This window comes from Choristoneura fumiferana, chromosome 6 (genome assembly GCF_025370935.1).
Source record: "Choristoneura fumiferana chromosome 6, NRCan_CFum_1, whole genome shotgun sequence".
NCBI classification, from domain to species: Eukaryota; Metazoa; Arthropoda; class Insecta; order Lepidoptera; family Tortricidae; genus Choristoneura; species Choristoneura fumiferana.
The window spans coordinates 8,957,858-8,971,959 of NC_133477.1; the positions used below are offsets into that span (position 1 = coordinate 8,957,858).

General features: G+C 37.5%; 1 protein-coding gene across 12 annotated transcripts in view; it reads right to left on the minus strand.

The window, feature by feature from the left end:
- Positions 1-14,102, minus strand: part of LOC141428974 (ubiquitin carboxyl-terminal hydrolase 7-like) — a 31,122-nt gene that overhangs the window by 11,455 nt on the left and 5,565 nt on the right. For 6 of the 12 annotated variants that reach the window (XM_074089075.1, XM_074089074.1, XM_074089080.1 and 3 more), the window contains 11 exons: positions 13,894-14,018; positions 10,318-10,637; positions 9,335-9,498; positions 7,928-8,045; positions 7,272-7,413; positions 4,208-4,382; positions 3,393-3,585; positions 2,568-2,721; positions 1,607-1,743; positions 1,037-1,133; positions 354-590 (listed from right to left, as the gene is read on the minus strand). In XM_074089075.1, coding sequence (XP_073945176.1) covers positions 354-590; positions 1,037-1,133; positions 1,607-1,743; positions 2,568-2,721; positions 3,393-3,585; positions 4,208-4,382; positions 7,272-7,413; positions 7,928-8,045; positions 9,335-9,498; positions 10,318-10,637; positions 13,894-14,018 — 1,862 coding nt within the window. The other 6 variants (XM_074089076.1, XM_074089073.1, XM_074089077.1 and 3 more) reach the window with 3 other exon arrangements.

The window sequence follows — 14,102 nt, forward strand, 5'->3', positions numbered from 1 at the left end:
AGGAGATATTAAATGTCGCTGAATATTGTCCCAGTGCCAGAGTATTATATCAGTGAGCAATGGATTACAGTCCGTAATGGCGATGATGACGGTTATTCACACTTCAAAGAAAATCCTGCCTGCCACTTTGCCCCCTATCATATAAAAAAAGTATACAACCAATGATGCACAATCGCCCAGTGTTCAGTCAGATCGCTAGGGACTGCTGACAGTGGTATAATTTTTGGTTCATTTCCAGCCATGCACTCATTGCTTGAACCGTGCACCTTTTTCGTTGACAAATAATACTAACCTACATGACTTTTATTCATAGTCCATTTTGTACTATAGTCAGTCACAGAAACGAGTCTCACCTGATTGGAGCGCGCACTGAACGGCCACGGGCGCAGATGCTTCTGCGGATAACGGAAGTTCTCTGCCAGCATCTCCATGAGTTCAGCGACGGTAGCCTGCTTGCGCACGCGGAATGCGCGGTAGTGCGCACGTTCTGGATCGTAGAGGTCGTTGCCCTGGTGGCCGTCGAAGTCATCCTCTAGTACCACGTTCACTGTCATGTATAGGTGAGCCTCGTTGCGCTCCTTGCGACGGATCTGGAAGTGTTTTAAGCTGTTGTTAGGGAGGTATTCTGCTCATTAATCGTTAGATTTTTTTTATAAACAAAACTTGATTCAATAATTCGGTGGAATACTGATATTGCTCAGTTTTACCAGCCAAAAAAAATAATTATGTGATGAGAAATGTACAGACAGAAAAATAAACAAAGAACATAAATGTTGCAGTTAAATTGCTTCAGCTATTGTTTGCTAAAAGTCCTCGAATGGCGACCACGAACCGGAAGACGTAGCGTTGGCAGGCCTCCCACAAGGTGGACTGAGGACATTGCCAGAGTTGCGGGCAACCGGTGGATGTAAGTGGCAAGTTGTCGTTCATTCTAGCTTTCTAAGGGAAGGCCCTTGTTCAACAGTGGACGTCTTCCAGCAGATGATGATGATGAGATTTAAGTGTTTGGGCGTTGATAAGTACAGTGGCAACTTACCGTCTCAATCCTCTTTTCCTCGGCGAGCCTTTCGCTCAATTCAGACGGTATGTCTGGTTGCGTCACCTCTTGCAGCACCGTTTTCAATTGAGAATCCCTGCAATTATAATTCGTAATAAAAAAAAATACAAATGCTTTTCTTATTACAATGCTCCTTTCCTCTAACTCAGCCATTCTCTAAATGTGTTTCGCGTATTATATCGGAACATTGCAGAACGCAACATCAAATTGTTGCTTTTGAGTATTTTAGGGATCCAGTTAATAATAAGTTTCCGGCCGTCACCAAAAAAGTTTGAGAACGGCTGGTCAAATAAATCAAAGATCGATCAATCACACGTACATTTTTGTTGTAGCTATAAGCTTATTATGTTAAGGACTATACCCTAAGCACATTAATTTTAAAATAACAGTTAAGAAACTCTGTAACTGTCCTCTCTTGGACAATGGAGCAGAATAAGAAACAAGATAAAATTCATTAACCCAGAATCACTCAGTTGAATGAGTCGAATTTCCAATGAAGTTATGACTCAACTCTGGATTCTAAACTAGAATTATAGCAGTAACAGTTACCTAATATACACCAACATGTAAGCGTTGGTGCAGTGGCGCACTGTCAGAGCCATGTCTTCATCGTGCCCTCCATAATTGTACTCTATGGCCTCTTGCTTCGTACAGCGGGAAACCACGTCGTCGTCGAACTTGCACCACTGAAAAAAAAACCTTAAATAAGTTATTTTTCAGGGCATGTTGTATAAATAAAATTGTCAAGTCTTGAGAAACAAATATATAACTACAACTCTCACCAAATAATGACAAACATCGAATAATCCGAAAGCATCAAATCAATGTGGCATCAATATTGTGTTTTAGTTGCGATGAGTTTATTTGCGTCAACGCTGACATAATGTAGGTGTTACAGACTATCTAGGTGTGCAGAGCGTACATGGAGCCAGAAGAGACGGTCACCCTCGGTCCTGCTGGAATGTTCTGACATGGGGAACTACAGGGCAGTACACCTCGGGTCACCGGGATCACTCTAGGAAGTCGTCGGCAAACGGTCTGCCAGGCTTTCTCCAGGAGCTAGGCTAGCATGAACAGCGCCTAATAGCCGATCACGAAAAATACGCGCAACAAGTCTCCGAGTTGCGGTAAACAACCAGCTACCTTATACATTTGTCTCGCAAGAAGGCAACTATGGTGATACGAGATCAGATCTAGTCGACTAAGCTTCGACATCAAGATTGTATGCCTCCAACATTATATGATTTCCTAAACTTGCTATGAAGCTTGAAAACTACTTACTTTTTATATGTATTTTATTTGTAATGTAATGATATATTTTCTTCTGTTTTAAAAAAAACTCTTTCTGGCAAGTCTCTTGGCGGCACATTCTTCTTGGCAATGATGGTCTTTTCGAAAGCGCTGATAGTATAAAAAAGTGTCTGTTTTTGCGGCTTACAGAATAAACATTTTAATTGTTTGAAGTTTTTGGGCTAATACGTGTAGTGTGCCGGAACTGTCTGCTGCTTACCTTGCCATCGCCTTTAGGGTTGATGAACACGACGTAATGTCCGCCGTGGTTGTCGCCCGAGTGAACTAGCACGGCGTGAAGCGTGTAGTCGGCCGGTACTTCGGGTTTCTCTTGCAAGTACGCGTCCAAGTTAATGTGTTCGTAGAACTCGAACCTAGGAGCAAACATTTTTGTTACTTGACTGGACCTTACGTAGTGTTGTGAAAAATGCTCATTTCGAGGCTTACAAGACTCGAACCCTAAAGACTCTCGAGGCTTAACGACTCTTAGGCCGCAAAGACGGTTTCTAGTCTTAAGAGTTCGAGTCTTTAAGCCTCAAAATGAGCGTTATCCACAACTCTAACCTTACATAATATTAATAATGGAGAAAAACACCCGGAGTCCAGAATTAGTAGCAGTTTGAACTACACTGCATATCATCAATTTATACATGCTTTTATCTAATTTCACCTCGTATAAAATACATATTTGTTTGTTAATTTCAATCCACTCCAGTAGTCTGGCGGCTTAAAATTTGATATACACGTGTAAGTTCGATAACAATGCTATTAGTAAAAATCTTGTATTAAATGTGAAAGTTAGTAGCGAGAGATAGAAAGATCATCTTGGTAAATTTCAAATATGATTTCTACTACGTAACTAATCACTACTACACTAGGCCTGTGTCGGATAAACCTACTACGACTGTTATTTTCCAACTATGCACTACTTTGATAATAATACACTAGCAAATATAGAGGTTGAGTAATGCTCACTACCAAAACAGGCCTAAAAACAAAAACACTTCTATTTTCGGACAGTCAGATAAAAAAACACGACGCTTACCGGTCATTAAACTTGACGGAGCTGTCAGTTATCGGGTCGTATTGGAACCGCATGAGGTGTAAGTGCAGCACCGGAGGAAACGAAGCAAAGATGACGCCCTTCTCCGCCTCTTGGAGGCCGTGCTCGCCTGCGTCATACTTGTTTTCGCCGTCAAGGGTCTCCGTGTTGATGTAGTCTTTGAATGACTCATCGACTGCGGGATAGAAATCTCAGTTTATAATTTGATCGTTGCGTGTTAGTCATCTTAACAAATAAGCGAGACAAATTGTAAACACGCTGTGGTAGTGGTAGCGTCATGTTTACGTTTAAAATCTCTTCCTTTTACACGCGACGCAATAAATTTGGGATGGTGGCGACACGACTCAAGTACCGATAATATTCTTTTAAATTATTTAATAGTTTTTATTTTATATTAATACATAATGTGATCTTAACTAAACAAATACCTAGTCTCAGTCTAAAGTAAAAATTCAACACATTTTATAATAATTTTCATAAAAATGATGTAAAAAGAAACCCAGAAAGTTTGTGTATACATTAATTAATGTTTTTTCAAATTATGCAAAATAATCATGATATTGGCTTGGCATGCAAGAGTTACAATAAAAAAACTAAAGGTTATGTGAAACATAACAAAACTACGGGAAAATTTACACAGTACTTAATAAATCAAACGCCTCAAAAATATAGTAGATTGCAGGTCCTGTGGTGACTTGAAGTAATCATAATGGTGCAATTTATGATTTCGATTTCAGAACCACTGTCTACTTTTCCCCTCCACTTACACCCTCATACATAACACAACCGATACTTACTATTTTTCTTTCCCTTTATGTTGAGCTGTATATCGTAGAACGTTTCAACGCGAGTGCTCGAAACGTTGACGTTCTTGCATTTGATGTAAGACGTCATTTTCCCTTCAAACAACCTCGGCACAGTGCCTTCCACACATGTGCCCTTCATTTTACTCTCCAATTTGTCTAACAGTACCTGAAACAATATATCATTGTCAGACAAATTATTTATTTTTAGCATACATTAATGTTAGGCTGCTTTTACATTTGCATTCACAAGCGCTCCTAGCGCGCTAATGTAAAGGCGGCCTTATTACAGGCTTACGTTTTACGGAAATCAAGCTTACTGGTTAATTTAGTCCGTCCGTTAGATTATCAGAACAGATAGAGAGAGAGAGAAAGATGAAGCGCGTTTAAGTGTCGGGAGAGGCGGCCCGTGACGTCACTCCTTAATAAAACATGTACAGTACGATTACTTGGAGTTAACACTTACAGATGGGCGTGCCTTCAGTCAATTTACAACTTTGACGTCATACAAATAAAGCCATTTTTAGTATACCGCTACCCACGTTAACAGATTATGTAAAAACTATTTTATTTGTATGAACTCAAAGTTGAAAATTGACTGAAGGCACGCCCATCTGTCAAGTGTTAACTCCAAGTAATCGTACTGTACGTAGATGTGACATCACAAGTAACTTTAACTGGCTATATGTCCATATTTTTTTTCACACCTCTCATTCAGAAAAGTAACTTTTCCTCCCTGACAAGAGGGATCAAAGCGCAACTTTTCTGTTCAGTGCTTTCCTAAGTGAATTTTGCAAATGCAATTTTTTGAAGTTGATAATTGTAAAACCAAGCCATTTTCTGGTTGCTCTTTAATTATATTTAGAATTGTTTTATTACAATTTTCGTCATACTCGAAAGTGCGAAAGTTGTATGAGTCACTCGGGAGCAAAATTATTTTCATCTAGGGCTAACGCCTCGCTACGCTCAGGACTCTATTGTAGAATCTTTCGCTACATTCTGGATTCAATGCACCGCCCTCGCCGTAAATACATAATTTTGCAAGGGAGCAATACACAAATAAATATTTCACACCTCTCCTTCAGAAAAGTAACTTTTCCTCCCTGGCGAGAGGGAGCAAAGTGCAACTTTTCTGTTCAAGGCTTTTCTAAGTGTTTTATTGCAATTTTTTTTAAGTTGTTAATTGTAAAGCCACGTCATTTTCTATGCTGGTTGTTCTTTATTAATATTTAGAATTATTTTTTTCAAGTTTATTAATGCTCGGTGTGAAAAGTTGTATGAGCCACTCGGGAGCAAAATTATTTTCATCTTGGGCGCTAACACTTGAATCCCTCATTACCCTTAGGATTCTACTTTAGAATCCCTCGCTACGCTCAGGATTCTATTGTAGAATCCTTCGCTACATTCTGGATTCAATTTACGCCCTCGCCGTAAATACACCATTTTGCTCCCTTGTGACACAAATAACTATTGTTTGTCTGACGAAAGAAAAAATACTTTCCGATTTTTTTTCAAAATCGAACTGACGGATAATTTTTAGGGTTCCGGAGCCAAAATGGCAAAAAAGGAACCCTTATAGTTTCGTCAAGTCCGACTGTCTATCTGTCTGTCTGTCTGTGTCTGTCCGTCCGTCCGTATGTCACAGGCATTTTACTCGAAAACTACAAGATGTATATCAATGAAATTTGGAGTACAGATGTATATGCCGCTATTTAGTTTTCTAGTTAAACTACAAAAATAAATATTTATAGGGGGGACACTCCATACACGTAACAGAAATCGATTTTTTTAACTCGCATCAACGTGTGGCACATAGTCCGACAGCTCTTTTGAAAAGATAGTAAGGTTTCTAAAAAGCTTTTTTGATTAAGTGAAGATTTCCAGAAATAATCGCTCCCAAAGTAGCAAAAATTGTGCCCCCCCTACCCCCCTCTATCTTGTAAACCGTTCGTCCAAAAAATATGCAAATAATATGGAAAGGTAACGCTTAATAAATACTTTCAACGAAAATTGGTTTCAACATGATCAGATATACCGTTTTTGAGTTATTGCCGAAAAACTGCGCTTCTCAACAAAAGGACGTAAGTGCCGTGAAGATACGCTCTTTTTCTGGTAATAGATTTTAAGACTGTATTATGTGTTTTAATCGTGTTATAACGCACATGATATTACTTGATTTTTTTCGTAATGGCTACGGAACTCTATGTTGGGCGTGTCCGAAACGCTCTTGGCCGGTTTTTTGTTTAGGAATTTAGCCTATTGTAAATGTGATCTAAGGGGAAAAGCAAGAGAGAGAATCTTACATGAATTATCATTTCTTACATTCCATTATGCATTTTTATGTATAATTGTAAAATGACGGGGCAAATTAAAGGTATAAACAAAACAACTCGACCTTGAAATGATACCAAGCACGTGAGATAAATTGCACCGCATTGTGACAACAACAAATCAAAAGTAAGGATTAAGAGTTATTTGTATCATTAAATGATTTTTTTCTAATAGGGAACATGCGTGGTACCTACACAAACTTTGCTCTTAAATAATTTATGTGATTTAAAACTGAAAAATAAAACGACTGACATAAAAATCATCAACATCTGTAAAACAATAAGAAAGATACGAGCGAATGAAGTTTGCATTCCATCTCTTTCTACAAAAATGAAATTTAGTACGGACTTTCTATGGTCGTCGTGGCATATGAATGACGTCATAGTCCAAGTCAGATCTCTGTGTATAAATAATTGTCAATTTAAAACGTCGTCCACGTCTTCATGTTTTTAGGATATTTAAAAAGTTCTTTCACAACTTGGTTCGTCAAACGACAAAAATACATTTGAGCACATAAACAAATACCTGCATTTTTTATTAAGAGAGGAAGGCAAACAAGCATGAGGGTCATCTCATGGTAAATGATGAATAAATCACCACCACCCTTGAGTAGGTACGAGTACCAACAACTCAAGGAGAGTCACTGCTCTGTCATTCCTTATTCTTTCTTTGTAAAACGTATAAGAAATTTGTTAAATGATATTACCAACAGTTTTAATATACTGACCCTTAGGAACTCCTGGACATCATGCTGCATGAACGAATCCAGGGTCTCCCATCCAAAACTCTTCGTTAATTTCTTGGTGCCAACGGGCTTGTCCGAAAATTGCAATTCATAGAATACTCTCTGCAATGCCAATGCCACCGATCTAGAAAGTAAAAGACGTTATAAATAAAATGATTAATTTTCAACTAACTGTAAAATTTCATTTTTAGTAGCTTTGAAATAAAATAGTTGTCAATTGAGTTGAGTAGTTAGTGACGTCACAGTTCAGAATTACCTACCATAAAAAAAACCATGCGAAGCGGGGGCACTGTGACAGTTCAAAAACGTATGTCAAATAGAGTTAAATCGGCTATTTATTTATTAAAAAAACAACAAATTTAATAAGCATTGTGGGTTTTGAGATAACAGAGCCAATAAATATCATACCGAGACCGCCACCATGATAGCATTAGCCATCTCCTTCCAATAAACGTCAAAAGACAAAGAAATAATGTACGTTAACGGCAGCGCGTTGCGCGTCATTCAGAAAAGCCACAGAAATATATTTCTACTTTATAATGCATTTATAACACTTAAATAAAGCACTAAAACGGATAACGAAAAATCACAATTCGTAAATTAATAAAGCAATTTAAAATCTAAACATTCTCCTTTACCTAGTACTGTCATCGGATTCTGTTGGCATTTTGTACACAGCTTTTCTTAGTTGATTGGTAAAGTACAGAGTTTGCAACAGCGAGTTCATATAACAAGTGGCGCCTTGATTCTTCAACCCTGTAAGAATTATGTTCCATTGTTACTAAAACAGAATATCGACTATGTATGCACAGCAGAAGGACAATTTAATGAACTAAAAAAAAGCTGCATAAAAGAAATCTGAACTGGTACCAGAGGGTTTACTTTTCTCTGCAGTTGACTGTACAACAAAGTTAAATAAACGTACAGTCGCGAATAGGATTGTTGAGCCACTTACCACTGTTCGTAATTTAACCGTATAATGCCACTCTAGTTTATTAATGACAATATTTACTACAAGTATTTATAACTCTGCTAAATTATGAACAGTGGCGAGTGGCTCAACAATCCCGGTTCGCGATGGTAGATAATCTAAACTATTACTATACAGTTGAAACAAGCATCCTCATCCCATTGGCTAGTTTAAATCAGTACGAGCATCACGAGAAAAACCGCTGTTATTTCTTAACACTACAACTTCCCTCATACTTGCTACTGATTTAGCTAAGTGCAATTGAACAGGTTAAAAAATAAAATACTTATGACGTAACGATGTTCGTTTTTATCGGCTACTAACGTAATCAAATCAATTTTGTTGCGTGATGTCATAAATCTATATATATACATATACTATAGTGACTGGGCAACGTCATTTTGCTGCGATAAGACATACTAGATATATTTGTTACGGGATGTACACCGTGACTACTTTTAAGCTCCCGTCTACCCGTGATCATGATTATGCATGCAACTGCGTCGAAATATCGGGAGCTTTAAGGGTAATCATGGTTTACATTCCGTAACAAATATATCTAGATTAAATAACTGTGAACCATTAAAAAATGTTTATATAAACTAGGCTTTATTTTCAAAAGTTAATGTTGAATTCTTCTGTGTTGTCTGTGATGAGATGACATACGGATACGAGACGTGGTGCTTTACTATAGGCTCAAAGTTGCTCAGCGAGATATGAAGAGGGCTATGCTCGGAGATTTTCTACGGGATCGAATCAGAAATAAGAAGACACGCAGAAGAACGAGGGTCACCGACATAGGCATGCGTATTAGCTCGTTGAAGTGCCAATGGACGGGCCAAATAGCATGGAAAACAGATGGCCGTTGGGGTTCTCGAACCTTTAAACGGCAAGCGCAGCGTAGGACTTCAACCAACGAGATGGTCGGATGACCTAGATAAAGTCGCAGGTCTTGAAAGGTTTGGGGCTCTTTTTGAGTTAAACCTTTAACACGAGCCTTAAAAGCTTCAACCGTCAAGCGTGAGTGAAAGGTTCGAAAGTCTTAAAGGTAAATCTTCTTACAACTTCTACTTACCAACATAGCCTGTATGCTTCTTAGAGTCCCAAGAAACCCCGTGTGGTGCCTCAGCGGTAACATGCACTTCAAGAGTGATCGCGTCATCCTTGATATACCCTTTCTCGGGATCTAAAACATCGTTCCAAGCCATGAAGTGTGAGAAGCCCCAATCATTTTCCTTGCTGTTGAGTAAACAGGAAAGCAAATATTTACTTACTTGCTATGATTATGAAATATCGCCACTTTCACAAATGTTAGTGAGATTTTATTTTATGTGTAAACCCCTATTTATTTACGTGTTAAAAAATCGTGTGAGTTGCCAAACATCACTACACTACCGCGTTCTATATTACGAACGTTTTTTTCCTTGGTCTAATAAGGGTTAAAAAAGGTACTGTCTATTGAGAAACCGTGAAAATTTCCATAATACAAAATAAAGTCACATCTCGCCGTCTTTAGACACAGATCTTTTTAAGTAAGCGATTGATTTAAATGCGGTGTTCACCATCGGTTTGATAATTTTTCACAGAAGGTTTATATAAATGAAGTATGTATTTGTATTTTGTAGTAGTGGATAAATGTTTTGTGAAAACTTTCAGGAAGGTACAATATAAATAATTTCTATAGGACGAAAACATAAAACATAATCGTCTAAATGTAAAAGTACCTTGAAAATTCAAACAAAATCACGAGAAGGCAGTTCCCGAATTTAAGGCTTTTTTAAATAAAATAACAGGGAAAACTTTCGACTAAGTCGTATCAAGTTTCCTTTTAGAAATTAACAATAAAAAAAAATCTGATGAAATTTATTCTCAGTACGTATCCCAAGAGTCGGACCGCGTTATGTTTGAAATCTGAGATTTGTATAGACACCATCAATATTGCTTGCTTAAGAACATTAGAGATCGTGATAGGTATAAACTACCTATAACTCCTAAAATGTTTTGAATAAAATTCGATTCAGAAAGTAAATTAAATAAAAATAACAGTAACAAACATACCTATAGAACAGGTGTTGTATCTTTCTAAAAAAGGGCTCGCTATCGGGCTTGTGTGAGATCAGCCTCAACTCGGCCATGGCATAACATGACCAGCTGGAAGATTCGCTCTCGCCGTTGCACTGCAGGAAGAACCCTAAGGACTTCTGCTGCTGGCGGTCAGGTGAAGGCGCCTGGCGAGGCATCACCATTATCTTCCACGGCAAGTTGCGCACATAGCACGGTGGAGACAACACAGAGTCCTTGAGGTTACGAAAGTTCGTCACGGTGAAGCGGAACGTCGCCTCCGACCGTGCCTCGTCGTCTTCCATTTCAGTATCTTGCTGTATGGACAAAAGGACAATACGGTTAATAACCAGGACATATATAACACTAGTATTAAAACTGATTTTCGATAACAAGCAAACAAGCGCGCCTAACATAATAACGACAAAAATTTTAAATACTTCTGAACATCTCGGCAACGTAAGGCTTGTTACTGTCGAGTCTGCGTCGTCAAATTCTATGTAAACACTATTCACAAAACTATCTAAAACATGGTAACAGAATAAAATACTTTGTCTAAAAATAATATAAAATCTTTCTGCAACATAGCAAAGCGTCAGATATAAATTAAACATTGTAAACGGCATGCCCGTGGCAACTGGCAACATTTTACAAAATACCTTATTACGACTTATTTGTACCATTTCAAACCCCGACAGTTCCAACGACCGTTATTAGTATAAAACAAACAACATGTCACTACGTTTGAATTCAATTTTTCTAATTATACAACTACCTGTTGAAACTACCCGAATTTTTTAAGAAATATTTGCAAAGTTTCAATGAGATCAAGACAAGTTATTTACAGTAATCATTTATTAAAAGAATAAACGGTAGCTTGACGATTTAAAAAATCTGAATCAAGTTTTTAAAGATTAGTAACATTAAGTTCATTCATATTTTCTAGTTAGAAAATTAACTAGGCTAGAAAAGTTTTAAACAACCTGGCAACAATTAATTCTATTAGCTCGACTTTTATTTAAAGTAGGTTCCGACCGAAACTAATATTTCCGACTAAAACCGAATTTCGGTTACTAGTGTTTTAGTTTCGGGCAAAATTTTATGGCTATTTAGTGTGTACATCGGTTCATTTTCTCTTTTGTAAATATGAGTTTTTGAAGCTCTAAAATTAAAAATGATTCTACAGATTCTATGTGGACTAACAACTGTAGCTACAAAAAGAGAAAAATAACAAATACGGGGGTGGCCGAGCAACATACTACGCCTAATTGCTCCCGAACACCACGCGAAAATACCCTAGACCGAACTTCAGCATATTTTCTGTCGCGGTCGAAGCTAAACCGATACTCTAATTAAAGGCCGAAACTCGCCGAAACCTAAACCGAATGTCACAGACACTAATTTTAAGGCTACTAAGGATGCGCGTTCCTCAGCACCTTTTCATTATTGAGGAAGGTACTTACTTACTCACAGAAATCATTACGTTGGTATATTTTTAACCAAGCAAAAAGAGAGTTGTTGTAAGTTTTATGCCAATGTCTGTCTGTCTATTGCATCGTAACTCTCAAATGGATGGACCAATTTCGATGCGGTTTTTTTTTTTGTAAAAGGGAGTTTTCTTGCGGGTGGTTCTTAGCTAAATCTAATACATATATCAAATTCTCAGGTCACAATGTTTGTAACCAAACTCCTCCAAAACGGCTTGACTGATTTCTATGTTTTTTTTTGTGTACATTCGGTAGGTCTGAGAATAGGACGTAAACAATTTTTCTTACTTCTACGCGGACGGAGTCGCGGGCAACAGCTAGTGTTTATTAAAAAACAGTTCGGCTGTTTTTCAGATATTAAACTTTGAAATGACGGTGTATATTTTCGATTCCTGAACGAACAAAGTTCAGGCTGAACTACCTTGTTCATTCATCGCTATCATCGACAATCGACCGGTACTCCTACTACTAGGCATAAGGTTTCAATAAGATCAATTAATGAGAAAGCTTTTGCCGCAATTCCCACGCATATTGGAATTATGTTTTCCTTCATTGATAAGGTAAAGGTCATGATTAATTCGGAACAATTAGATATCACGTTTGCTACTGAACATTACTTATCTTTACAACTAACTATAGCCTTTGCCCGCGGCTTCACTCGTGTAAACTACAAGATCTGGCAGTCGAATCGAATTTCCAAAAATTTACTCCAATTAATTAAGTCCCTAAACTTAGTGGTTAATATTTTGGAATTTTACATAGATCTCGTGGGAATTTCAAGATAAAAAGTAAGTAGGTATTATTCCAGACAGCTAACATAACATAACGTACCAAATTTCATCTGACTTCGTCCAAACATTTTTGCGTGATAGAGTAACAAACGCACTTGAGGCAAAATTTCACTTGCAAGATTTGACTCTCACAAAATACAAATTCCCACGGGATTGAGATAAAATCCCAAAATTTCAACCACTAGCTGGCTAGACTAGACATGAAATTTTGCGCGGGATTTTTTTATGCTACATTAATATAATTTAACATTAACATACACGGGACCTTTTGCAATATCACGGAATTTCAATTTAATCGTTAGACCTAATGGTTTACGTGTGCAAAGCCGAGGGCAAAGACTAGGTATTTAATAAAAGCATACTTACAGCAAGTGCACAGAACTAATATGCCAATCGACAAAGAATAGTAAAATTGTTACATACAAATATTAAATCCACATATTCGTACAATTTGACAGTAAATATTGAAGTTTTAAGACTGGGAGGCCTCATTCACGTTTGCTGCCCTGAATACAGGCTAACTAGACAGGAATATATATTGATTGTGGATATGTATGTAATAAAACTACGATCGAAATCTTATCTCGACCTAATCTTCAAATGGATGTAAACAGCTAGAGATTATAGTATGGCGACAATACAGGGTGGAAAGTTGAGATGGGGCAGCAAGGGCAGCTACTAGATCCCTTGCTGCTACGCGAAAATGCTCTTAGGAGACCTTTGCTAACTTTTAGAGTGATGACAATAGATTTTCACAGATTTTTGATAAAATGTACAGTCAGCGAGAAAATCGACAGATTTGACTTTTTTTTTAATGCCAATCGGTCCCATTTCTGTCAAGGATTACAATACAATACAATAACTCTTTATTGCACACCAACACAGATATAATGTATGTGTTTTCTTTGGTTTGTGGGTACTAGAACACCCACAAATCAAAGAAAACTTTTCCATACAGTTCGTAGGGTACTAATTTGCAAAGTGAAACTTTCGCATGTTGTTTTTTTACGAATATGAATCCTTTATGCTTAAAGAAAATTAAACAGTATGTAGACAACTAAAAATTGAACATTTTAACTAAAGTTAGTGCCTTAACCCAGTATTGCTGCCACATCTCAATTTTCCACCCTTTATAGTGTAAAGCCGAGTTTAGACTTGCAAGAAATATCGTGCAAGTTACATTTCATTGCGGCACTCGATTGAGCACTACAAACTCGTTGGCTTTACATCCTCGCAATGTAATGCAACTTGCACGATTTTTCTTGCAAGTCTAAACTCGGCTAAAAGATACTTACAACCATGGCAGTCGATGTGGTTTCCTGGTTCTTAGTAACCTCACTCATGACTACCTCCCCGTTGGACCATTTCATAAGAAGAGTTTCGTCGCAATCCTTATCCGTAGCAGTATCTACAGTTTCCACTGTAAAACATTACAATAATATCATTACAAACTGAAGCATTTTTTGTTTATCAGATCATTCAGATAGCCTGTGATAAAAAGAGT